This window comes from Balaenoptera musculus, chromosome 7, assembly GCF_009873245.2.
Source record: "Balaenoptera musculus isolate JJ_BM4_2016_0621 chromosome 7, mBalMus1.pri.v3, whole genome shotgun sequence".
NCBI classification, from domain to species: domain Eukaryota; kingdom Metazoa; phylum Chordata; class Mammalia; order Artiodactyla; family Balaenopteridae; genus Balaenoptera; species Balaenoptera musculus.
This window is the reverse complement of record NC_045791.1, coordinates 55,293,979-55,321,813: the sequence shown is the minus strand read 5'-3', so window position 1 is coordinate 55,321,813 and position 27,835 is coordinate 55,293,979. Positions and strand designations below refer to the sequence as shown.

At 36.9% G+C, this 27,835-nt stretch overlaps 1 protein-coding gene across 1 annotated transcript in view; it reads left to right on the top strand.

Moving 5' to 3' along the window:
- Window positions 1-27,835, top strand: part of CIR1 (corepressor interacting with RBPJ, CIR1) — a 40,188-nt gene that overhangs the window by 749 nt on the left and 11,604 nt on the right. The window contains exons 2-7 of the mRNA XM_036857853.1: window positions 3,725-3,819; window positions 9,255-9,328; window positions 9,902-9,912; window positions 10,000-10,064; window positions 10,440-10,488; window positions 15,495-15,612. Of these exons, the coding sequence (XP_036713748.1) occupies window positions 3,725-3,819; window positions 9,255-9,328; window positions 9,902-9,912; window positions 10,000-10,064; window positions 10,440-10,488; window positions 15,495-15,612 (412 nt within the window). The remainder of the gene's footprint in view (window positions 1-3,724; window positions 3,820-9,254; window positions 9,329-9,901; window positions 9,913-9,999; window positions 10,065-10,439; window positions 10,489-15,494; window positions 15,613-27,835) is intronic.

Genomic DNA, 27,835 nt, shown 5'->3' with positions numbered 1-27,835 from the left:
GTCACTTTTAGCCCTGAGACCTTACACAAAATATTTAATGTCCCTGATCCTCAGTGTCCTAATCTATAAGTTAAGAATGATTAGTATCAGTTGCCTTGACTTGTGAAATTGTTATGAGGACTAAATAAGATGGTGTAGATAAAGACTTTGAAACAAGTACCACCACCTAGCACTCTGCCCAACACATAAAGGGAGTGCTCAATAAAATGTTAATTGCCTCTACACACACCCTTATCCTTAGTCTGCTCCTAAAATACAGGTGGTAACAAGAGTGTCATCCCTGGCCCATGTCTTGCTTACTCTGTATGCTTTCCCAAACAATCACAGCCAATTTTATAGTTTTAACCACCCCTTATTTACTCCTGACTCTCAAATCTACAGTGCGAGATCTTTCCCCTTAGCTGGAGGCACCTGAAGACAACTATATACTAGACAGTTTCATCTTGATATTGTACAGGCATCTCAAACTCAACATATTTGAAATGGAATTTACCTTTTATCCTAAATCTGCTCTTCTTTTTATACTTCCTGTTCTCATATCAGTAGGAAATACAGGTAGTAACACAACCCTTCATCCAGTCACCCAGGCCAGAGACTCAGGATTCGTCCTTTCCCATCACTCCTTTATCTTGTCAGCTAATAATTTCTATTGGTCTTACGTCTCAGGTATCTGTTGAATCCATCTCTCCTCCTTGTCACTACTGCCTGTATCTTAGCGTAGACCCTCATCATCTTTCACCTAGACAGTTATATTTCCTAGCTGGTTTTTCTGCTGCCAGTCTTGACCCCTCTCAAATCCATTCTCTACCCATCTAGCCATCAGAATAATTTTTTTTTTATTTAGCAGTTTTATTGAGGTATAATTCACATACCGTACAATCACCCATTTAAAGTGTTCAATTCAGTAGTTTTTAGTATATTTATGAATTTTATCATCACCACAAAAGTTCTAAAAGGTTTTCATCACCCCCCCTACCCCGCTTAAACCCATATCTATTAACAGTCACTCCCCATTTGTCCTTAATCCTTCCCCCTCCCCAGCCCTAGTCAACCACTAATCTGCTTTTTGTTTCTGTGGATTTGCCTATTCTGGACATTTCATATAAATGGAATCATGCAATATGTGATTTTTTTGTGACTGCCTTCTTTCACTTAGTATAATGTTTCAGAGTTCATGTTGTAGAATGTATCAGTATTACATTCCTTTTTATTGCTGAATAATTCCATTATATGGATATAGCACATTTTATTTATCCATCATTTGATGAATATTTGGGTGTTTCCATAGAGTAGTCATTTTAAAGCGCAACTCTGATTTCTTCTAGCTCCTTATTAAAATACTACAGGATTAAGTCCAGGTAACCAGGCTCCAGTTTATTTTTCCTTCTTCATGCCTTACTGCTATTCTCCCACCATAGATTTTATACTCCGGTAAAATCAAGCTACTTAATTCCTGTTTTACACTTTTGGATCTTTGTCTGAGTTGTTCCCTCTGCTGGTAATATCTTACCCTGTTTTTCCCTTGGCAAAATTTTGATACGCTTCAAAATCCTGTTTAACATGTATGAAGCTACTTGTGTAACAGGGTTATTTATTGCAGCTGAGTTTGTAATAGTAAAAGATTGGAAATTTCTTAATGCCCATCAGTACAGCAGGAGATTGGTTAAATGAATGGTGGTGTAGCCCCACAAAAGAATGATATTCTTCAGTACCCCATCCTCCAGAAAACAAGAAAGTGTTTTGTTTACTGATCTGGGAATGATCTTCATGGTATAGAATTTTATTTTATACATATTCTCTGTGTACAGCATATTGTATATATATGCTGTATATGTTACCACTTATGAAAAGAGTGACCAAAAAATGCATGTGTGTATATTATATTATGTATATTATGTGTATGTCCATGTGAACATCTTTGGAAGGATATACAAAACAGGAATAATATTGGCTACCTGTGAATATAGTTACTTCATTTAAAAAATAAAGAACTTCTAAAAACCAAAACTTGGCTATAAAGCATTCCATTATACCAGCCTTCTTCCTTGCCCCCTAGAACACTGTCTTGTTCTGTTTCTTCATGTTGAACATATTCTGTTCCAAATATCAATTTTTATTGTTACTATTTTTTTTCCCAGCTGAGGATTTATTGGCGTAAACGCAACCATATAAAAACATAAGTTATGAAAAACACAGTCACCATGTGCCCCCCTCCCCCGCCCTCAGCCCAGGCCCAAATATTGTTACTGTTTATTTACACAATTCCTGTCTTTTTTATTATGAAATATCTTAAACATACGGAAAAGTTAGTATGATTTTCTATTAGCAGATTCTGAGCATTTTGTAGGCAAGAATATGTTTTACTACTTTTTATTCTAGTTCATCATAAATATTCATGTATTTAAGCTCTTGAGCAATTGAGACTAGTAAAATAACTTTGTAAAATCTAAAGCTTTAAATAAATGGTAGTTATTGTTAGAAGTAATATGTTAATCATTAGAATGTTATTATTAATATATTATTTGACCAGGCAATGACACCTTGCATTTTTCTATTGCAATTGTTTGCATTTTGAGCTACAGTGAAAATTCCAAACATGTGCCTTTTACTGCCCATCCCAACTGTAGACTTTTCTTCTACTATAACGTTATATTGGTTATGGCATGTATATTATGTTATGAAGGCAGTGGAAGAAACTTTCAGAAACTTATACCAAAAGAAATTTCTGGTATATCTGTCCCTGAAGGGTTCTCTTTTCATTTCTATTTTTGCTTTCATCTCCATATTAATCTCAGATTATGGTGCCCATAGAAGCTTCCTATCTGCGCACTATTAAATACTGATAACTACTGTTTTGCATCTAAAATTGAATAATGGCAGTCTTGTCCCCCATCCTTCTCCCCACACTTATCTGCCCCCACCTACATTTAATAATTATAATTTCATCAGTGTAAGTATTTTTCCTTGAATTTACCTTCTTAAAACTTAGCTTGTTGGGAGAGAAAGTTTTGCCTTGCTGTTTATGTTGAATGGTTATCAAACATTTTGTCCTTTACTTTATAGGAGGTGGGAAGTCACTGATACCTTTTAAACCTGGAAGTAACATGATTAAATATCCTTGCCTAAGTTGTGTGGACTTTTTACCTTCACCACTTTTACGATTCTGAGAATTTCACATAGGGACGCATTCAGCCTATGGTGGTGGTGCCCTTGAGCAACTGCAGGACGTCAGATGCATCTCTTTGATTCCTCTCTTGTCTCTTCCCTTTTTTCTACAACTACCTTTCATCTCCTTTCCTTTTTTTCTCCTATTTGTCTTCCATTTCTCCTCTCTTGGGGTGTCATTGACACCCACTGGCATCCATGGGCACCGTTTAACCTTACTGGTTGTGCCCTGTATGTTTTTTGGACTAGACATATTCCATGTAGAGAGATGGTCGTTCTCATCTCTGAAACAACAGAGTGACTTAATGCAAGAAGCAGTTGTACCCCAAGTGCTCAGCGTGGTTCTCAAGTTTGACATTTTTGCCTGAAAGTTTAGGTGTTTTGAATGATTATATTTAAGGACTTGTATAAAAGCACAAACCAGATTTTCAACTGTTGTTTTGTGATAATGACATTATGACCAAAATAGGTGATGTTGTAAACTATATACAATAGCATTTTATGTTTTATTATAAAGAGAGCAAACTTCCTACTTAAGTTTTGTACTTTACTAATTTAGGTATGGATGGCAGAACAGAAAATATCATATGATAAGAAGAAACAAGAAGAATTAATGCAGCAATATCTTAAAGAACAAGAATCATATGATAATAGGTAAGAAATTCCACTATGCTGGTGTTTTTAGAATAGTCAATTGCATAATAATATCCTTTACTGAATCATATATTAAATTAGCTTTATTGAATTGAATGCCCCAATGATAGGATTGTATTCCCTGTGAACTGTCTTTACTCTTATATTGATAGATGGGCACTTTTTCCAACCTTACCCATAATTCACATAAAATATTGATTGATGTGACTCCACATACAGTTTATAGGGAAGTCCCAACTTATACAAAACTTAGAAGAAAAATAAATGTCTATACTTGAGCTACTGAGGCCTCTTACAAAGATATTTCTTCAACATACACTGAAATGAAAAGGTGCACAGGACAGCTTCAAGAAGTAAATTGAAGTGTCTCTACTTGACCTGCATGTCATTGTTCTATTAATGGCAGGATCAGAGCTAGAGTTCTTCATTGGTTTACTACGGTACAGTACCTGCCCTTTAGCTGTTGTCATTTATGTTTGTATTTGCAGGTCTAACTCTGAAGCTGATTTCTCTTGGTTAATCAAGCAAATGAATAGTGGTGCTTTAGTTAGATAAGTCATATTTTCTCTTCCACTCAGTGGTATATTTCATCAAAACATGGAACTTAAGTGAAGTAATACTAAACTATTACTAAATACTCTCTTTAAAATATAGTATATGAGAGCAAAATTAAAGAAATGTTTAGTTTAATTAAGTACTTTTCTCACTCATTTATTTAATCTGATTAACTTTTATTGAGTGCCTACTTCATGTAAGACAACAAATGGTGTTGTAGTGGCCTATAAAATTGTGATGCATAGTTTCTACCCCCAAGAAAATCTAATAAGGGGTATGTACATACATATAGTTCAAGGCTGAAAGTAATAACTGATTGAAAACACACTTTATAAAAACTGTGGCATGCTAGCATAAGAAAATAATTCCATTTGGGATAACAAGGTAAGACTTCATAAAAGAGGTGACGGTTAAGCTGAACTGTGAAGAATGGTAAGGATTTAGATCTTTGGTTCTCAACTGAGGGCCATTATTGCCCCCAGGAGACATGCGGCAATGTTTGGACACATTTTTTTTTTTTAATTTATTTTTGGCTGTGTTGGGTTTTTGTTGCTGCACGCGGGCTTTCTCTAGTTGCGGTGAGTGGGGGCTACTCGGTGAGCGGGGGCTACTCTTTGTTGCAGTGCATGGGCTTCTCACTGCGGTGGCTTCTGTTGTTGTGGAGCACGGGCTCTAGGTGGGCGGGCTTCAGTAGTTGTGGTGCATGGGCTTCAGTAGTTGTGGCTCACGGGCTTTAGAGCGCAGGCTCAGTAGTTGTGGCGCACGGGCTTAGTTGCTCCGCGGCATGTGGGATCTTCCCGGACCAGGGCTCGAACCTGTGTCCCCTGCATTGGCAGGCAGATTCTTAACCGCTACGCTACCAAGGAAGTCCACATTTTTTTTTCTTAATTAAAAAAATATATTTATTTATTTTGGCCGCGTCTGGTCTTAGTTGCGGCATGTGGGATCTTCATTGTAGCATGTGGGATCTTTCGTTCTGGCGTGTGGGCTCTAGAGCATGCAGGCTTGGTAGTTGCAGCGTGCTGGCTCTCTAGTTGTGGCGCATGGGTTTTAGAGCGCACAGGCTTAGTTGCCCTGTGGCATGTGGGATCTTAGTTCCCCGACCAGGGATAGAACCTGTGTCCCCTGCTTTGGAAGGCGGATTCTTAATTACTGGACCTCCAGGGAAGTCCCTGGACACATTTTTTGATTGTCACAACTCAGGGGTTGGGTGATAAGAGCACCCAGTGGGTAGATTCTAGGGATGCTGTAAAACAGCCTACAGTGCACTCAAAGAATGATCAAGTCCAAAATGTCAATAGCACTACCGTTGAGAGACCGTGATTTACATATAGTAAAAGCTTATTAAAGATGATCACGGTGGGAAGATGGAGAGGATGTTCAGGAAACAGCCAATATAGTTGAGTTACACCAATGAAGAGATAGTGGAGGTGGAAATATTTGAAGCTATGCACATATCCTGAACTTTGCCCACTGATGTCAGTATTCATTGATAGATCTTGCCTGCATCAGTTATTACTGTGGTATTCTAATAGTGATTTTCTGTTTCAGTCCCTCTACATTGTTTAATTTGAATTTTTCTGGAAAGAGGATTTTTCCCTTTCCCTCACTTATTTATTTAATCATTTATTCCTATCAGCATGGACTCAGATATTTATTTAATCAGTTATAATCTAATACTCTTATTTATATTTTTGCTCAAATTGTTCCAGTTTTGGCCTTTGCCTGCTCTGTCAGCTTGACTCCTATGTCCATTTAACATGCCCCATCCTTTTTAAAAAAAAAAAAAAAAAAAATTCTTCCTGGCACTACAAGATCGTCAAAAATTTGTCTTTTATTGTTCCCTGCTCCAGCATTGGAATCAACCTGGTTCCTTTTATCGGAGAAAGATATTTACAAACCAGGATCTGGACACTAGGTGTGTTCATTGCTTTTAGGTTTGTTTGTTTGAATTTATGAGTATATAAAAGCAAATTTATGAGTATTTGGAGTGATTTGCTACAGTTTTCTTTTTTCCTCATTCAGAAGTATTGTCCTTGATAGCCAATTCTGTTCCTTAGTACTCTATTTTTTTCCCTTTCAAGTTTTTAACTGTCCTAGATGTTTCTTAATGTTTGTGGATATTGATCCCTACATACTTTTTTTTAAAGATGACAATCACACTTATTATTCTGACTGGATAAATAAAAGGATGTCCAAAAATCTGTACATTTCACTCTGCTTAGAGTCAACAGCAAAAAAAAAAAAGAATCTGTACAGGTTTTTAGTTGAAGTTAAAACAGAAATGCCAATATCATAGCTTTTCCTTTTATTTTGTATACCTGTTGAGTTTTGCACAAAATGAAATTGATATTCCAGTTTTGATTTTGTTATTTTCATTTCAATATAAATGAAATGCTTTTTCGGGGGTGGGAATATATAAAACAAAATTTGCCATTTTTAAGTGTGCAGTTCAGCGGCGTTAATTACATTCACAGTGTTGGTACCATTACCACTGTCTATTTCCAAAATTTTTTTCATTACCCCAAATAGAAACTCTATACCCGTTAAATAATAACTCCATTCCCCCTCCCTCCAGCCCCTGGTAAACACTATTCTTCTTTCTGTCTCTATGAATTTGCCTATTCTAGATATACCATATAAGTGGCATTACGCAACATTTGTCCTTTTGTGTCTGGTGTACTTCACTTAGTATAACGTGTTCAAGTTTCATCCATATTGTAGCATGTATCACAGCTTATTCCTTTTTATGGCCAAATAACATTCCATTGTATGTGTATACCACAGTTGGTCTACCCATTCATCCATCAGTGGACACTTGAATTGCTTCTACCATTTGGCTGTTTTGAATAATGCTGCTATAAACGTTGGCATACACATATTGTTCAGCTCCCTATTTTCAGTTCCTTCGGGATTATCTAGGAGTAGAATTGCTGGATCATCTGGTAATTCTGTGTTTGGCTGTTGAAGAACCACCCAACAGTTTTCCATAGGGGCTGTACCATTTTACATTCCCACCAGCAATGCAGTTTTTCCACATCCTTGCCAACATTTGTTATTTTCCTTTTTTTTTTTTTTTTTGATAATAGGCATCCTAATGAGTACAACATGGTATCTCATGGTTTTAATTTACATTTCCCTAATAACTAGTGATGTTGAGCTTTTCATGTGGTCCATTTTAATTTTTTAAATGGTGTTAATTTAATATGATATAATTTATACACTTTAAAGTATATGTTGGTTTTAAGTGTATTTATAGAGTTTGGAGCCATCACCATAACTCATTTCAGAACATTTTCATCATCCGAAAAAGAAATCTTGTACCCATTAGCAGTCACTCCCCATTCCCACACCCTGTGCCCCCTAATACCTCTCAGCTCTAAGCAACCACTAATTTATTTGTCTCTATAGATTCACCTATTCTGGAAATGTCATATAAATGGGATCATATAATATGTGGTCTTTTGTGATTGGCTTCTTTCATTTAATATAATTATTTAAAATTTAAAAATTAAAAATTTTAAAATGTATTTTAAAAAACATTTTTTTCAGTGTTTTTGAAGTTCATCCATGTTGTAGCATGTGTCAGTAGTTCATTCCCTTTTATTGCTGAATAATATCGCACTGTATAGAGGTAGATCCTGTCATCCTTTTGCCCTCTTCTTCTTTTACAATTCTTTGTAAACACCAGTGGAAATAAAAAGTGAGGAACTATAATCATGTAGGCTATCCTTTGTGATAGCCTTTTCCAAATAAGAGGAAATTCTGTTCACTCTTTAGCCTTTTTCTTTATAATCAGTACTTTACTTGGATCTTATGAATTAAAACTTTAACTTGACCATTCATTCAATTTGTAGCAGAGCTTTTTTTCTAAAAAGCACAGCATAGCTCTCTAAACAGAACCCAAACAGGGAACTTTTCGTGTTAAAACAGAAATGATAAAAAACAAAATGAGGGGCTTCCCTGGTGGTGCAGTGGTTAAGAATCCGCCTGCCAATGCAGGGGACACGGTTTCGAGCCCTGGTCTGGGAAGGTCCCACATGCCGCAGAGCAACTAAGCCCGTGCGCCACAACTACTGAGCCTGCACTCTAGAGCCCGCGAGCCACAACTGCTGAAGCCTGCGCGCCTAGAGCCCATGCTCCACAACAAGAGAAGCCACAGCAACGAGAAGCCCGCACACCACAACGAAGAGTAGCCCCCGCTCACTGCAACTGGAGAAAGCCCGCACGCAGCAGCGAAGACCCAATGCAGCCAAAATAAATAAATAAACAAAATAAATAAATTTATAAAAAAAAAAAGAAAGAAAATGATTTTTAAGATGCAGCAGTCCATCATAGTAATTAATCTGTTGTAGATTATCTTTAAACTATTCTCTCTTCATTGGCCTCGCTAAAGAATTTGATTCTCTTATTGCCTTTGACTCTTTTAAGAATTAATTGGATTTGCCTTCCTAAAGAAATTCCAGAGAGACTCATTTTTCTAGAACTGTTTGATTCCTCACAATTAAGAAAAAATGTTGGCACTATTTAACTTAAACTTTCAAAGTTGTCCCTATTTCCACAGCATTTCAAAGTTTAAGAAAAGCATGTGAGGGGAAGCATGGCATTTTTTCCCTCATTTCAGTTGGGAGGGCCGGGATCTCTCAGGTAATGAGAAAGTCTCAGAATTTACAATTAGTTACTAAAGAGGCAGTACTGTTGGAATTTACAATCAGATATTTCAGATGTCACCTAATCAGTGGAGTAAACTTCTGGAACTTCATCTCTAATAAATGTATTTTATCCTAATTCCCTTAGGATTTAGGGGTATGGAGGGACAGTTTTTCTGTAATTTTTTCCTCCTACAAAAAATTGCTAACTTTATGTCTTGTTTTATTTAGATTGCTTATGGGAGATGAACGTGTAAAGAATGGCCTTAATTTCATGTATGAGGCTCCACCAGGGGCTAAAAAAGGTACTCCGTCATTTCGTTTTTTTAAGTCTTTGATGTGTTTGCAACTAAAGATTGAGAACTGTTATGACAGACATTTTTTAGAAGTTGCTCTTCATCTTTTAAAATTGCTATTATTTCTGTAAAATAATTTTTTAAAATACTACAATCAATACAGTAGAATAAATACTAAAAATATTTGTCTAATCTAGTAATAATTTCATGACTTGTCCTTTGGGGAGGAAAATAATCTCAACATCACCAGAAGTACATTTATTCTTTTATAATTTGTATATTTAGTCCTTCTTATTGAGTATACTTGTAAATACAAAGCATAATATTCACTGTCAATGGAAAATATAAAAATTTAAAGACTAGAAATAAATGTGCTTATTAAATACTATCTCTTATTCACTGTTTTTTATCCTTCAGTGATTTGAATTTTATCTTAAGAAAAAAAGTCAAACTAATACATTCTTACAAGTTACAATTAAATACCATGATATCATAGTGTCGTATATGATAGAAGAGTTTTATGTTGAAGTTTTTAACTTGACCTACCTTTTTTTCCTCCCATGTTTTTGATATGCAATCAAGAAAACAAAGAGGTAAAGTACTATTTTCTATGTTTGGATTTATTTGCAATAGATTGTAATTTTATGGAAAAATTGAAAGACTTTAATGAATGTTTTTAGAAAGAAGAAACAGAAGGAGAGACCGAATACAAATTTGAATGGCAAAAAGGGGCCCCACGAGAAAAGTAAGAGCTGGTTTTCTTTTAAGATAAAATGTGTATCATTAAATTTATCTAATATCCCATCTTATGTTGCCTTTTTATTCATTAGAGAAAGCAACTAATGTGAAAAGTTACTTTTAAAGATTTGTCTTATGCAACTCATTTGCTTGATTATAGTCTTTAGTTCTATTTTTATTTTTTTCATTTTTTTAAATCACAGATCATCAGACTGGATACTTAATAATGAAGTGGTGTTTGGAAATACTAAATAGATTTTATGGTTCTATTTATTTATTGAAGTTGTACATTTCATAATTTACTCAGAACTATAAAACTATTTTTAGTTTACTTATTAAATTATTCTTAATATTGCGTTTGTACATTTTCTCTCTTTAATAGATATGCCAAAGATGACATGAACATCAGAGATCAGCCCTTTGGTATTCAGGCAAGTGACACATATTTATACTGTAAGAATAAGTTTTTTTTATAAACACTTCTTTATACTGTTGTCCAAAAGGTATTTAAGCTGAAAAGGGGCTCTGTGGTTTCTATTTGTATCAGATAATAGAAGGACTAGGAGAGAAAATATTAAATGTACTAAACTGATAAAAGATAGGATTCAAAGTTTTGTTGTGAGGGTTATAATGATAATGGTCTCTGTGGTTTTCAAGGAATTTGGAGAATTAGCTCAAGGTCAAAAAAATATATAAAACTGTCTGGAACCAGAACAAACTATCATCAGAGGGCCAGGTCCTTGTTATAAATAACATTTTTTTGAACACTGCCTTACTTATTCATTTACATATTACTGCTATATTGGCAGAGTTGAGTAGTTGCAACAGAGACCTTTGGCCCCATAAACCCTATAATATTTGCTATCTGGCCCTTTACAGAAAAAGTATGCCAGCCCCTGGTTTAAAGAAATTGAAACCTCAAAGGTTAATTTTTTAAAATGAGAGGATTTAACATGAGGCCATGACATCATTCTTTTTTGGTATTTTACCATTTCTTTTTGGATGACATTGTTTTATTGCCACAAAGTAACACACAAAAAGAAAATAGGAGGGACTTCTCTGGTGGTCCAGTGGTTAAGAATCCGCCTTCCATGCAAGGATTCTTCAATATACGCAAATCAGTCAGTGTGATACACCATATTAACAAATTGAAGGATAAAAACTATATGATAGTCTCAGTAGATGCAGAAAAAGCTTTCGACAAAATTCAACACCGATTTATGATAAAAACTCTCTAGAAAGTAGGCATAGAGGGAACCTACCTCAACATAATAAAGGCCATATATGACAAACCCACAGCCAACATTGTTCTCAATGGTGAAAAACTGAAACCATTTCCACTAAGATCAGGCACAAGACAAGGTTGCCCACTCTCACCACTGTTATTCAACATAGCTTTGGAAGTTTTAGCCACAGCAATCAGAGAAGAAAAAGAAATAAAAGGAATCCAAATCGGAAAAGAAGAATTAAAACTGTCACTGTTTGCAGATGACATGATACTATACATAGAGAATCCTAAAGATGCTACCAGAAAACTACTAGAGCTAATCAATGAATTTGGTAAAGTAGCAGGATACAAAATTAATGCACAGAAATCTCTTGCATTCCTATACACTAATGATGAAAAATCTGAAAGAGAAATTAAGGAAACACTCCCATTTACCATTGCAACAAAAAGAATAAAATACCTAGGAATAAACCTACCTAAGGAGACAAAAGACCTGTATGCAGAAAACTGTAAGACACTGATGAAAGAAATTAAAGATGATACAAACAGATGGAGAGATACTATGTTCTTGGATTGGAAGAATCAACATTGTGAAAATGACTATGTTACCCAAAGCAATCTACAGATTCAGTACAATCCCAATCAAACCACCAATGGCGTTTTTCACAGAACTAGAACAAAAAATTTCACAATTTGTATGGAAACACAAAGACCCCAAATAGCCAAAGCAATCTTGAGAAAGAAAAATGGAGCTGGAGGAATCAGGCTTCCTGACTTCAGACTATATGACAAAGCTACAGTAATCAAGACAGTATGATACTGGCACAAAAACAGAAACATAGATCAATGGAACAGGATAGAGAGCCCAGAGATAAACCCACGCACATATGGTCACCTTATCTTTGATACAGGAGGCAAGAACATACAGTGGAGAAAAGACAGCCTCTTCAATAAGTGGTGCTGGGAAAACTGGACTGCTCCATGTAAAGGAATGAACGTAGAACACTTCCTAACACCATACACAAAAATAAGCTCGAAATGGATTAAAGACCTAAATGTAAGGCCAGCAACTATAAAACTCTTAGAGGAAAACATAGGCAGAACACTCTATGACATAAATCACAGCAAGATCCTTTTTGACCCACCTCCTAGAGAAATGGAAATAAAAACAAAAATAAATGGGACCTAATGAAACTTAAAAGCTTTTGCACAGCAAAGGAAACCATAAACAAGACGAGAAGACAACCCTCAGAATGGGAGAAAGTATTTGCAAATGAAGCAGCTGACAAAGGATTAATCTCCAAAATTTACAAGCAGCTCATGCAGCTCAATATCAAAAAAACAAACAACCCAATCCAAAAATGGGCAGAAGACCTAAATAGACATTTCTCCAAAGAAGATATACAGATTGCCAACAACAAACACATGAAAGAATGCTCAACATCATTAATCATTATAGAAATGCAAATCAAAACTACAATGAATTATCACCTCACACTGGTCAGGATGGCCATCATCAAAAAATCTACAAACAATAAATGCTGGCGAGGGTGTGGAGAAAAGGGAACCCTCTTGCACTGTTGGTGGGAATGTAAATTGATACAGCCACTATGGAGAACAGTATGGAGGTTCCTTAAAAAACTAAAAATAGAACTACCATATGACCCAGCAATCCCACTACTGGGCATATACCCTGAAAAAAACCATAATTCAAAAAGAGTCATGTACCAAAATGTTCACTGCAGCTCTATTTACAATAGCCAGAACATGGAAGCAACCTAAGTGTCCATCAACAGATGAATGGATAAAGAAGATGTGGCACATAAACACAATGGAGTATTACTCAGCCATAAAAAGAAACGAAACTGAGTTATTTGTAGTGAGGTGGATGGACCTAGAGTCTGTCATACAGAGTGAAGTAAGTCAGAAAAAGAAAAACAAATACCGTATGCTAACACATATATATGGAATCTAAAAAAAATAAATAAATAATGGTCATGAAGAACCTAGGGGTAAGACGGGAATAAAGATGCAGACCTACTAGAGAATGGACTTGAGGATATGGGGAAGGGGAAGGGTAAGCTGGGACAAAGTGAGAGAGTGGTGTGGACATATATACACTACCAAAAGTAAAATAGATAGCTAGTGGGAAACAGCCACATAGCACAGGGAGATAAGCTCGGTGCTTTGTGACCACCTAGAGGGGTGGGATAGGGAGGGTGGGAGGGAGGGAGATGCAAAACGGAAGAGATATGGGGACGTATGTATATGTATAACTGATTCACTTTGTTATAAAGCAGAAACTAACACACCATTGTAAAGCAATTATACTCCAATAAAGATGTTTAAAAAAGAAAAACACAAAAAAAACCCACTTCCTAACACCATACACAAAAATAAGCTCAAATTGGATTAAAGGCCTAAATGTAAGGTCAGACACTATAAAACTCTTACAGGAAAACATAGGCAGAACACTCTATGGCATAAATCACAGCAGGATCCTTTTTGACCCACCTCCTAGAGAAATAGAAATAAAAACAAAAATAAACAAATGGGACCTAATGAAACAAGCTTTTGCACAGCAAAGGAAACCATAAACAAGACGAGAAGACAACCCTCAGAATGGGAGAAAATATTTGCAAACGAAGCAACTGACAAAGGATTAATCTCCAAAATATACAGGCAGCTCATGCAGCTCAATATCAGAAAAACAACGCAATCCAAAAATGGGCAGAAGACCTAAATAGACATTTCACCAAAGAAGATATACAGATTGCCAACAAACACATGAAAGAATGCTCAACATCACTAATTATTAGAGAAATGCAAATCAAAACTACAATGAGGTATCACCTCACACCAGTTATAATGGGCATCATCAGAAAATCTACAAACAATAAATGCCGGAGAGGGTGTGGAGAAAAGGGAACCCTCTTGCATTGTTGGTGGGAATGTAAATTGATACAGCCACTGTGAAGAACAGTGTGGAGGTTCCTTAAAAAACTAAAAATAGAACTACAGTATGACCCAGCAATCCCACTACTGGGCATATACCCTGAGAAAACCATAATTCAAAAAGAGCCATGTACCACAGTGTTCATGGCAGCACTATTTACAATAGCCAGGACATGGTAGCAACCTAAGTGTCCATTGACAGATGAATGGATAAAGAAGATGTGGCACATGTATACAATGGGATATTATTCAGCCATAAAAAAGAAACGAACGAGTTATTTGTAGTGAGGTGGATGGACCTAGAGTCTGTCATACAGCGTGAAGTAAGTCAGAAAGAGAAGAACAAATACCGTATACTAACACATATATATGGAATCTAAAAAAAAAAAATGGATCTCATGAATCTGGGGCAGGACAGGAGTAAAGACGCAGACGTAGAGAACTGACTTGAGGACATGGGGAGGAGGAAGGATAAACTGGGACGAAGTGAGAGAGTGGCATTGACATATATGTACTACCAAATGTAAACTAGATAGCTAGTGGGAAGCAGCTACATAGCACAGGGATGTCAGCTCGGTGCTTTGTGACCACCTAGAGGGGTGGGATAGGGAGGGTGGGAGGGAGATGCAAGAGGGAGGGGATATGGGGATATATGTATACATATAGCTGATTCACTTTGTTAAACAGCAGAAACTAACACAACATTGTAAAACAATTATACTCCAATAAAATGTTAAAAAAAAAAAAAAGAATCCGCCTTCCAATGCAGGGGACACGGGTTCGATCCCTGGTTGGGGAACTAAGATCCCACATGCTGTGGGGCAAGTAAGCCCGCACACTCTAGAGCCTGCATGCCACAACTAGAGAGCCGACACGCTGCAACAACTGAGCCCACACGCCACAACTGGAGAGAAGCCCATGTGCTGCAAAGAAGGGCCTGCGCACCGCAATGAAAGATCCTGCATGCTGCAAGGGAGATCCCATGTGCTGCAACTAAGACATGATGCAGCCAAATAAATAAATATTTTTAGAAAAAAGAAACAGGATTCAGCTTAGCTTTTAGGCATAATTTATGATAAAAGATTTTAGTGTTTGAATTACATTACCAAATATAGTTGTGGAGTCTCTTTCCCTGGAGATCTTTTAAAAACAAGACTAATTTAACTTAAACTCTGCTAAGGAGTGGGGAGTTGAACATTGATTAGATTATTAGTATTTTAGTAACCAAAATAATTAATGTTTACTATTTCTCAGGTTCGAAATGTGAGGTGCATTAAATGTCACAAATGGGGTCATGTCAATACAGATCGAGAATGTCCTTTGTTTGGTCTTTCTGGAATTAATGCAAGTTCAGTTCCCACTGATGGCTCAGGTAGGCACCAGACATAATTTATTTGTTTGTTTTAGAATTTATAAGAGGGCAAACAAGGGAAGCTAAAATAACTTTTTTTTTTTTTTTTTTTTGTCTCTCTGGATATTAGTTTGATTTGGTTTGGTTGGTTTTTTGGGGTTAGGTTACATTCCCAAAATATGATGGTCAACAGGAAACTCTGATCATATGTTTTGAGTTTGAAATGCTGTATATTAGAATTTAATTTTTCTAGCCAAGGGCCCTGTGTAATTGATTCTAAAAGTAACAGATGTATTAAACATAGTTTATCAGGTTGGTAACCTAAAAATAGAAGGAAGAAATGGCTATTTCTCATATTCATGTCCTAACGAGTTGTAGAACTGGGCTGGACAAAAGCCTCAACAATTGCATTTTTTGTTTCCGAGATAAAATAAAAATTGAGTTTTAAAGGATGTTAGATATATTAAAATTAATTTTTACTTGAAAGTTATTTACCTTCCTGCATGTTATTGTTTACTTAAGAAAAATTGGTCTAATTTGGTTTGGATCATTTGGGTTCTTTTTATAAATAGATACTAAACCTGAGAAGTTTTAACTTAAATTTATCAGTGCCTTGTTAGTATGTTGTTGAGACAGCCACACTAATCCAACAGTAACTCATAGTGAATCATAATAGCAATAACCTGCTTAACCCTGTAACCTTAAGTCATTTCACCTTTATGAGTTTCAGTTCTTCATTTTAAAATAAAGATGATAATATAACTCGAGATTTTCAGAATTTTTTAAACAGCTATAGAACCTTTTTAAAATTTTTTTAAATAAATCCTACATGTAATCCCAGTGTATAGAACATATAAAGGCAGAGCTGCTGTATTGAAGCAAACGTTCTGGGCGTGAAGCCCCAACCTCTCAGCTAATCTAGGCCTGTGATGCACCTCTTTAGACTCCCTGAGGCTTCCACTGCCACTTCTGAGCCCAGGGTTCACCCTCAATCAGCATATGACCTTCAGCCCTCTTCTATAGCTAGACATTGGGCTTTCTTCCAGCAAGCCAGATGCAGGCTGTAGGATTCAAGATGCCAGTTCTCATATTAGGAGTTTAGGAATTTGATCCATTATCAGGTTTGACACTGTCTCATTAATGGTGTTACGAATGTCGGGATGGCTAGAGGAAGTACAGACACAGAATATTGCAACCTGATTTTTTAAAAATCCTTATTGCTCTTTAAAACAGTTTAAAAAACCACATCTTAAGTAGAGGGAAAACTGCTCAGTAGTGAGAAAATAGCCGTACAGACCTTGGTCTGGCAATCTCTGACAAAAGAACATCCTGCTGATGCCAAAGTGCAGGTACTCTTAAAACCCACATACTATGCTCCCTCTCCCCTGCCCTCACTCAACTGATGAAAGAGGGGAGAGAAGCTCCCAAAGAAATAAAGCCCCAAAGAAAATGAGGGCAAAGTAGGATGAAGAACCCATTGGTGCAAATATCTCTGACCACTAATTTTGGTAGTCACAGGGATCTGTTGTTATGTTTGAAAGGTATATTCTGTTTGCTGGAAGGGGTTGCATCTTTCTTCATTCTTTCTCCATCCTTGTGGTGCTCTTCCAGTTGCATGACCCCTGTGTTGGCTAGGGGCAGGCAGTGGCAGTTGCTGTCTTTGTTCCTCAGCCTTGTCTTACTTTGATTCTGCTTGGAGAGGATGAGTAGGATAGACTCCAGGATACTAGGAGACTAGGACGTAGACTATAGACTAGGATAGCCCTTTATTTAGTAACTAATAGACCTGCTTTCTCTTGAATCTGTATTAGAAAGTCTACTAACAACAACAAAAAGAACGAGCACTAAAGGTTTAAAAGAAAAACACATCCAGTGTTGGAGCAAGTATGATAAAATGAACATTTTAATCCACTAATGATAAATTGGAGCAGCCTTTCTGAAGAGTTATTTGATGATATGTATCAAAAGCCTTAAGAACATGCATATCGTTTTACTGGAAATTCAACGTCCAGGAATTTATAGTAAGAAAGTGATAAGGTAGATGCTCAAAGGGTAATAGTAGTAAATATGAGAAATAACCCTAAATGTCTGTCAGTAAGGGGTTGGTAAAATAAACTCACTCATTTATTCAACAATCACGTATGGAGTGCTTACTCTGTGCCAGCCATTTTTCTAGGCTCTCGGAACACAGTAGCAAGACAGAAGAGGTTCTTACTTTCATTCTATTGGGAATGACACAAAATAAACTAATAAATAAGAAAGTACTAGGTATTTATAAATTCTGTGATTAAAATTACATTGGATACTGTGATAAGAACTAAATGGGGAATAACTAGATGAGGTGGTCAGGAAGGGCCCCTCTGAGGAAGTGATGTTAGGCTGAGACCTAGATGACAGAAAAATGCAACCATGCAGCATCTGGAAGAAGAGCATTTGGTATCTCAGGCAGAAGGAACAACCTCCCACACAGAAGGAACCATAAGTTCAGACTGTGGAGGTGTGGAGGTACGTAGATGCCTGATTTGGAACCCCTGCTCTCTACTTAGTAGCCATGTGACTTTTTTTTTTTTAATTTTATTTATTTATTTGTTTATTTATTTATGGCTGTGTTGGGTCTTCGTTTCTGTGCGAGGGCTTTCTCTAGTTGTGGCAAGCGGGGGCCGCTCTTCATCGCGTTGCGCGGGCCTCTCACTATCGCGGCCTCTCTTGTTGCGGAGCGCAGGCTCAGTAATTGTGGCTCACGGGCCCAGTCGCTCCGCGGCATGTGGGATCTTCCCAGACCAGGGCTCGAACCCGTGTGCCCTGCATTGGCAGGCAGATTCTCAACCACTGCGCCACCAGGGAAGCCCTAGCCATGTGACTTTAAGCAAGCTGCTTAACTGCTCTGTGCCTCAGTTTGCAGTGTCTGTAAAATAGGTATTATACTAGTACCTACCTCATAAGGTTGTTAAGAGAACTAAATGAGTTAATACACGTGTAGTGTTTAGAATAGCGCCGGGCACATACACTTTATTGATGTATTTTTTTACATATATAAGTTTATTTTATTTATTTATTTTTGGCTGCATTGGGTCTTCGTTGTTGCGCACAGGCCTTCTCTAGTTGCAGCAAGCAGGGGCTACTCTTTGTTGCAGTGTGCGGGCTTCTCATTGCAGTGGCTTCTCTTGTTGCAGAGCACGGGCTCTAGGTGCGCGGGCTTCAGTAGTTGTGGCTCACGGGCTCTAGAGCACAGGCTCAGTAGTTGTGGCACATGGGCTTAGTTGCTCTACAGCATGTGGGATCTTCCCAGACCAGGGACTGAACCTGTGACCCCTGCATTGGCAGGCGGATTCTTAACCACTGCGCCACCAGGGAAGCCCTATTGGTGTATTTTTAAAAAATTAATTATGGGGACTTCCTTGGTGGTCCAGTGGTTAAGACTCCACGCTTCCACTGCAGGGGGCACAGGTTTAATCCCTGGTTGGGGAATTAAGATCCTGCATGATGCACAGCGTGGCCAAAAAAATTTTTTTCATTTTTAAAATAAATTAATTACGGAATTAATTGGAATGCCAATATAGCCAAAATGGAATACCATATAGCCGTTAGATATAGATATATGAATCAAGCTGTTGATCTGTGTTGACACATGAGGGTATACCAGGATATATCAAGTAAAAAAAAAAAAATTAAGAAGCAGTATTTTAAATTTCTTAAATCCTGTGTCTTACTTTTCTAAGAATACCTCAAAGCACTGAACTCTATGATAAGATTATGGTAAAAATAGATCAGTAACTTTCACCATCTGTGATACCACATAAGATGATGAAAGTTACTGATCTATTTCTGGTGCACTGTCGGCGTTGAGAACCATCAGCTTCAGCTGTATGTAAGAACAACTGAAGATGTGGGAAACAGGACCTTGTTTGTTTAAATTATGTTTTACTAATATTACACAGTCATAATTTTATCCTACAGAAATAATCATGGATATGTCCCAAGATTTTTGTCGTAAAGCATTGTGTATTATAGTAAGACAGGTAGAGAACCTAAATATCTAATAAAAGGATGTAAGTGAATAATTATGGGATATTGCCACAGGGGAATACTATACTATGCAACCATTAAAAATGACAGGAAGATTTCTTAATGGATGTTGTTTACAACATTTGGTCAAATAAAAAAACATTATAAAACAAGGTAATTACATGGATTCCATTCATGTTTCTCTTTACATCTTTAGGTAGACATATAGAGAGCTATTTTTAGAAAAATAAAAATGCCTGGAAGGAAATACACTAAAATATTAACAGTGGTTATACATTTATAATTTTTAAAGGAATATTAGAGGAATTAAAACTTATGCATAGAAATAAATTATTTAAAATGGTTTTGCTCACTTAATACCTTTTAAAGTTTGACCTGAATTTAGCAATACCACTTAACTAACATTATTAGAAACTCCTAAAGGTTTCTCAAAACCGAATCAAAAATACTCTACTGTATCAAATAGGAAAGCAAATAATGATGTTATATTCAAAATTTGAATGCAATGAAAAATAAACTGGCCAATTTCCTAATCCACTTGCTGATTCAAGCTAAAAACTCTTTTCATTTAAAAAAATCACCTATTGAATAATGTCTCACCAGTGAATAGAGATTATTTTTGCAATAAGGCAATTTCAGTGGATACGGTTATCATGGGATAATCACACCCCTGGGGTACAGCCTTGTGCCTGTAATCTCCCAGGAGTGTAATTATTTCATGATAACTGCACCTCCTGGTGTTACATTATTTCTATTATGAAATTCTTAGTTTAGTATATAAAGTAACTTACTTTGATCACTGGAAACTGCAAGGTGCTGTTAGAATGTTCCAGCTGTGAGGTTTACAGAGACCAGCTATAAGATTTACTTCTCCTTTACAAAGTTAAATTAGGCAATCAAAATGCTTCTTTTGGCTAAGCTGGTCTAGAATATCTTTTCTACTGATAAGATCATCTTCACTTTATAAGTTTTTGTCCACTCTAGATACATCAAAATTATATATAAAACTTATAAGCTTCAGTGGTGACTGAATTTTTATAAAATATTTTTATATTACAACATAACTAAATGCCTGGCCCACCAGCCTTTTGTTTATACTCTATAGCCCTTACTCTTTTTTGTTGTTGTTGTTGTTGTTGATGTTCTCTATTGTATTTTATTCTCTATTTCATAAATTTTCACCCCAATATCTATTGTTCCTTTCTTTTTGCTTTGGTTTTAGTTTGCTTCTTAAGGTTAAGATTAGGTTATTGTTTTTTGTTTTTTGTTTTTTTTAATAAATTTATTTATTTTATTCATTTATCCTTGGCTGCATTGGGTCCTCACCGCTGCGCATGGGCCTTCTCCAATTGCGGCGAGTGGGGGCTACTCTTTGTTGTGGTGCACGGGCTTCTCATTGTGGTGGCCTCTCACGCTGCGGAGCACGGGCTCTAGGCGCGTGGGCTTCAGTAGTTGCAGCACACGGGCTCTAGTGGTGGCTCGCAGGCTCCAGGGCACAGGCTCAGCAGTTGTGGCGCACAGGCTTAGCTGCTCCGTGGCATATGGGATCCTCCCAGACCAGGGTTCGAACCCATGTCCCCTGCAATGGCAGGCAGATTCTCAACCACTGCACCACCAGGGAAGCCCAGCCCTTACTCTTATCATTGCCTCTTACCTTCTGTTACTTACTCATGTTTTTAATGTATATTGAAATTAAACATCATTTTTTAAATCCACAGTGGGGGTTTTCAACAAAGCAAGTGGGTTTTTTTGTTTTGTTTTGTTTTGTTTGGCTTTAGTAGATTTAATGGTCACATATATCTGTATGTCCACTACTTAATCTTTTGTTTGTTTTGTTTCAGTCTTATTTGTGTTTTTTCTTAATAGACTTTTTTTTAAGAGCAGTTTTAGGTTCATAGCAAAATTGAGAGAAAAGCACAGAGAGTTCCCATATACCACCTGCCTCCACAAATACATAGCCTCCCCCATTATCAGCATCCCCCATCAGAGTGGTACATTTGTTATAGTTGATGAACGTACATTGACACATCATTATCACCCAAAGTCCATAGTTTACCTTAGGGCTCACCCTTGGTGTTGTACATTCCATGGGTGTGGACAAATGTATAATGGCATGTATCCACCATTATAGTATCATACAGAGCAGTTTCACTGCCCTAAAAAATCATCTGTGCTCGGAGTATCCATCCCTCCCTCCCCTCTAACCCCTAACAACCACTGATCTTTTTACTGTCTCCATAGTTTCACCTTTTCCTGAAGGTCGTACAGTTGGAATCTGTAGTATGTGGCCTTTTCAGATTGGCTTCTTTCACTTAATAATATGCATTTAAGCTTCCTCCATGTCTCTTCATGGCTTGATAGCATATTTGTTTTTAGTGCTGAATAATAGCCCATTGTCTGGATGTACCACAGTTTATTGATCCATTCACCTGCTGAAGGACATCTTGGTTGCTTCCATGTTTTGGCAGTTACAAATAAAGCTGCTATAAACATCTATGTGCAGGTTTTTGGAATGTGATTGCTGGATCATGTGGTAAGAGTATATTTAGTTTTATAAGAAACTGCCAAACTGATCCAAGGTTGTTGCACCATTTTGCATTCCCACCAACAATGAATGAGAGTTCCTGTCACTCCACAACCTCACCAGCATTTGGCATTGTCCGTGTTAGGAATTTTGGTCTTTCTAGTAGGTATGTAGTGGTATCTCATTGTTCTATTTTGCATTTCCCTGATGACATGTTATGCAGCACATCTATTCATATGCTTATTTGCCATCTGTATATCTTCTTGGAGAGGTATCTGTTAAGGCCTTTGGCCCATTTTTTTAAACTGGGTTATTTGCTTTCTTATTGTTGAGTTTTAAGAATTCCTTATATATTTGGGGTATCAGTCCTTTATCAGATATGTCTTCTGCAAATATTTTCTCCAAGTCTGTGGCTTGTCTTTTCATTTCCTTGAGCAAGTGTTTTTAATAGCTTTATTGAGTTATAATTTACATACAATACAGTTCACCCATTTGAAGTATACAATTCAATGGCTTTGAATTTGTATATTCACAGAGTTGTACATCCATTACCACAGTCAATTTTAGAACATTTTCATTTCCTCAAAATGAAACCCCACGCCCCTCAGTTCTTATCCCCAGTCCCCAGTCTCCCCCAGTCCTAGGCAACCACTAACCTACTTTCTGCTTTTTTTTTGATTGCCTATTCTGGACATTTCATATAAATGGAATCATACAATATGTAGAAAAGAAAAATTTCACATTTCAACACAAAATTGCCTTGCCTCTCCCTACCCCAAACACGTAGCTTCAGTGTCCTCTCTCCACAGGTCTGGACATGTCATCTTCCTTACCCATTGATGTACACCAATATGCACAGAGTATTGTTAATGAGGGAAACTCATCCAGGCTGTCCAGAGTTTTTATTAGGGTTTAATTACATGGGCATGATTCATTGAATCATTGGCCATGTGGTTGAACTCAGTCTCTTGTCCCTCTCCCTTCCCCCAGAGGTCAGGCTGATATGTGGCTCCAAGCTCCAGCTCTTTAATCACATTGTTAGCCTTTCTGGTGTGGCCAGCTCCATCCTGAGTCATCTCCTTGGCAAAACCTATCTAGGGGCTCACCATGAATAACAAAGACACTCCTATCACTCAAGAAAACTCTGAGATTTAGAGGCTCCCTTCCACGAATTGGGGACAGAGTTCTTTATTATACAGCAGTTGTATTTTCATTTAATTCAAAATATTAAGTTTCTCTTGAGACTTCTTCTTCTATCCGAGTGTTATTTAGAAGTGTGTTTATTTAATCTCCAAATATTTGGGGATTTTCTGGCTATCATTCTGTTATTCGTTTCTAGTTTAATTCCATTTGGGTCTGAGAGCATTGTTTATATGATTTCTGTTCTTTTAGTATTAAGGTATATGTTAAGGTTATGGCTCAGCATGTGGTCTTGGTAACTGTTCCATATGACAGGGGTCCCCAACCCCTGGGCCGTGGACCAGTACCGGTCCGCGGCCTGTTAGGAACTGGGCCACACAGCAGGAGGTGAGCAGTGGGTGAGCAAGCGAAGCTTCATCTGCTGCTCCCCATCACTCGCATTACCGCCTGAACCATACCATCCCACCCCCCACCCCCCGTCCGTGTTAAAATTATCTTCCATGAAACCGGTCCCTGGTGCCAAAAAGGTTGGGGACTGCTGCCATATGAGCTTGAGAAGAATGTATTCTGCTGTTGTTAGATGAAGTACTCAATAAATAACAACTAGGTCTGGTTGATAGATGGTGCTGTTCAACTGTATCCTGCTGATTTTCTGCCTGCTGGATCTGTCCATTTCTGATAGAGAAGCACTGAAGTCTCCAACTGTAATTGGGGATTTGTCTATTTCTAAAAACATTTCTGTTAGTTTTGGCCTCACATATTTTAATGCTCTGTTGTTAGGTGCATATACATTTGGGATTGTTATGTCTTGGAGAATGAGCACCTTTTTCATTATGTAATTGTCTTTCTTTATCCTTGATAAATTTCCTTAGTCTGAAATCTGCTTTATCTGAAAATAATGTAATACTCCAGCTTTATTTTATTAGTGTTAGCATGGTATATCTTTCTCCATATCTTTACTTTTAATCTCTCTGTGTCTTTATATTTAACTTGGGTTTCTGTAGACAACACAGAGTCGGATCTTTTTTTATCTATTATTGACATAATTGGATTAAAATCTGCCATATTTATAATTGTCTTCTATTTGTTGCCCTTGTTCTTTGTTTTTGTCTTCCACTCTCTGCTTTCTCTGGTTTTAATTGAGTATTTTATGTGATTCCATTTTCTCTCCTCTCTTAGCATATCAATTATGCTTAATTTTTTAAAAATTTTAGTTGTTGCCCTAGAATTTGCAATATACATTTACAGTTAATCTAAGTCCACTTACAAATAACACTGTACCACTTCATGAGTAGTGCCAGTACCTTATAACAGAGTAAACCAATTTCTGTTATATAACACAATTCCTTTCTCCTGTCTCTTATAACATTACTGTCATACATTTCATTTATCCATAAGTTATAATGTATCCAGTTTATTCTTGCTGTTATTATTTTGAATAATATGTTATCTGTTAGATCAGTTAAGAATAAAAAACATAAAATATTGTTTCTTTCATTTCTTCTCAAATGCTCTTCCTTATTTTATGTAGATCTGAGTTTCTGATCTATGTCATTTCCTTCTTTCTGAATAACTTCTTTTTAATATTTCTTGAAAGGCAGGTCTACTAGTAACATGTTCCTCAATTTTTGTTTGCCTGAGAAAGTATTTCTTCTTCACTTTTGAAGGATAATTTTACTGGATACTGGATGATTTCTATGTTGGTAGGTTTTTCCTTTCAACCTTTAAATATTTCACTCCACTTTCCTCTTGCTTGCATGGTTTCTTAAGAGAAGTCTCATGATTCTTATCCTTGTTCCTCTCTCGGTAAGGTTTTTTTCCCCCTCTGATATCTTTCAAGATTTTCTCTTCATCTTTGATTTTCTGCAGTTTGAAAATCATATACCTAGGTACAGATTTTTGGTATTTATCCTGCTCCATGTTCTCTGAGCTTCCTGGATTTGTGGTTTGGTATCTATCATTAGTCTTGAGAAAACTCAGCCATTATTATTTCAAATATTTTTTTCTATTCTTTTCTGTCTTTTCTCTTTCCCTTCTGGTATTCCTGTTGTACATATGTTACACCTTTTGTAATTGTCCTACAGTTTTTGGATATTCTGGGTTCCCTTTTTTTTTTTTTAATTTTCTGTTCAGTTTGAGAAGTTTCTATTGACCTATCTTAAAGCTTACTGATTCTTTCCTCAGTTATGCCTAGTCTACTGATGACCTCATCAAAAGCATTCTTCATTTCTATTAGTGTTTTTTATTTCTATCATTTCCATTAGATTCTTTCTCAGAGTTTCCATCTCTCTGCTTACAGTACCTATCTGTTTTGCATGTTGTCCACTTTTTCCATTAGAGCCCTTAGCATATGAATCTTAGTTATTTTAGATTCCCAACCTGATAATTCCAGAATCTTCATTATAGCTGAGCTTGATTCTGATGCTTGCTTTGTCTTTCCAGACTGTGGTTTTTGCCTCTTAGCATACTTGTAATTTTTTGTTGAAAGCCAGACATGGTGTATCAGGTAGATAGAACCGAGATAAATAGGCCTTTAGTGTGAGATTTTATGTTTATCTGGCAAGGAGTTAGGTTGTATTTACTCTTTGCTATAGCTGTAGATTTTAGAGGATAAATATCCTCTGGTGTCATTGTTTTGGTCTCTGTTATCTTTGGGTTTCCCTACAGACTCTGTTAATAGAGGCTGAGCCTGGCTTCAGTTGTAATCTTCTGTTATTTTACAGGAGCCCTACTAATGTAGTGGTAAGATATGAGGGGAGGGGAAGCATTCTATAATCCTATGACTAGGTTTCAGTTTTTTAGTGAGCTTCTGCCCCTGGGCTGTAACCTTCACAAGTGTTTCTCAGCTTTTTTTCCCCCACTTCTCAGCTTTTTTTCTTCACCCACATACGTTAGGCTCTGATGAAATAGCTTCCTTTGAGGGTAAGCATTTGTTCAGGACAACAAAATGCTCTGGGCGTATTTCAAGATGATTACTTTTCCCTTCCCACTGTTGGAAGGGAAGTACAAGGGGATTGTTATTTGATGTTCACAGTGAGAACCTGGTGGGGCTTCTGGAAGTAAAACTCACAGAAATGTTGGGGCCCCTTTAAGGTTGAGCCCCCAGGAGTTTTCATCTCTCAAGCTAGTCCTTGCTCAGTCTCCAAGAATAGTCAGTTATCCTTCAAGTATTTCTACCAGTTGCTGGCTCTGTTGGTTTCTGGTCTTGGTAAACTGATTCTCTGTATCACCTGTCTCTCCCATTTGGGGGCAGTGATTTGCTCTGTGAGCTCAATTCTCCGATAGATCTATAAGATTTATTGATTTTCAGTTTTTTCAGCTTTTTTCTTGTGAGAATGGGAGGAATTTCAAGCTCTTCATATATTGGACTGAAGCCTAAAAGTTGTAAAAGCAACATAAAAGTGAAGAAACATTGATTCGAAATTTGTTAACAGAAGATTCATATTGTACTAATTATTTGACTTTTGTTTTTTTAGATTTAAGTTGCTATATATTTAAAGTTACTTTGCCATTTTTTTTAATGATTTTTTAAAATTTATTTATTATTTATTTTTGGCTGCGTTGGGTCTTTGTTGCTGTGCCTGGACTTTCTCTAGTTGTGGCGAGCAGGGGCTACTCTTTGTGGCGGTGTGCGAGCTTCTCATTGTGGTGGCTTCTCGTTGCAGAGCACGGGCTCTAGGCGCACAGGCTTCAGTAGTTGTGGCACATGGGCTCAGTAGTTGTGGCTCACAGGCTCTAGAGCACGGGCTCAGTAGTTGTGGTGCACGGGCTTAGTTGCTCTGCGGCATGTGGGATCTTCCCAGACCAGGGCATGAACCTGTGTCCCCTGCATTGGCAGGAGGATTCTTAACCACTGTGCCACCAGGGAAGTCCCTGCCATTTTTTTAAACTTAATTTTAAGAATATTTGGAACTGACTCTATATGATAATACGGTAAATTTCACGTTTTTAATAAAAGTAAATTTTAAATGCAAAGTGGTATCACTGGGTATTCTTGACACATACAAAATTTCTTTTTCTTTATAACGCCTAAGTATGAGATCCAGCCATACCACTAACAGCTAAAATGATGATTGGTACTTAATGTTTCAGGTTTCTCTAACCAGTCTTGTGTACACCAAAGGTTTTAGTATGTTTAAACAATATGAAAATTAATAATAGCTTAAATTGAGGAAAGTATTATTTTATAGTTGCTGCAAACATTTGTTTACATATCAGTGCTCTTTTCCTTGCCTTATTTTCCCTAAGTCTTGATTTAATTTTTGTTGAAGAATATTACACTAAGCTGTAGTACTAATAGCAGTTTCCTGCAAGAGTACTCCCACATGCTGCTCCTCCATCTTTCCATCAACCTATCATGTTGGAGGAATTTTTGTTGCTTGAGAACATGTTTGGGAAATTTAACAAAATAATTGTCTGATCATAAGCTTGTACTAGAAGGACACCTAGGAGCATGCTGGAGGGACTTTGTTTAGAAAGAAAGATGATAAACTCAGTTGCCCTTCTGGCACATCCTGCCCATATCTGTTACGGAGTTCTTTTATGTAACTCCTT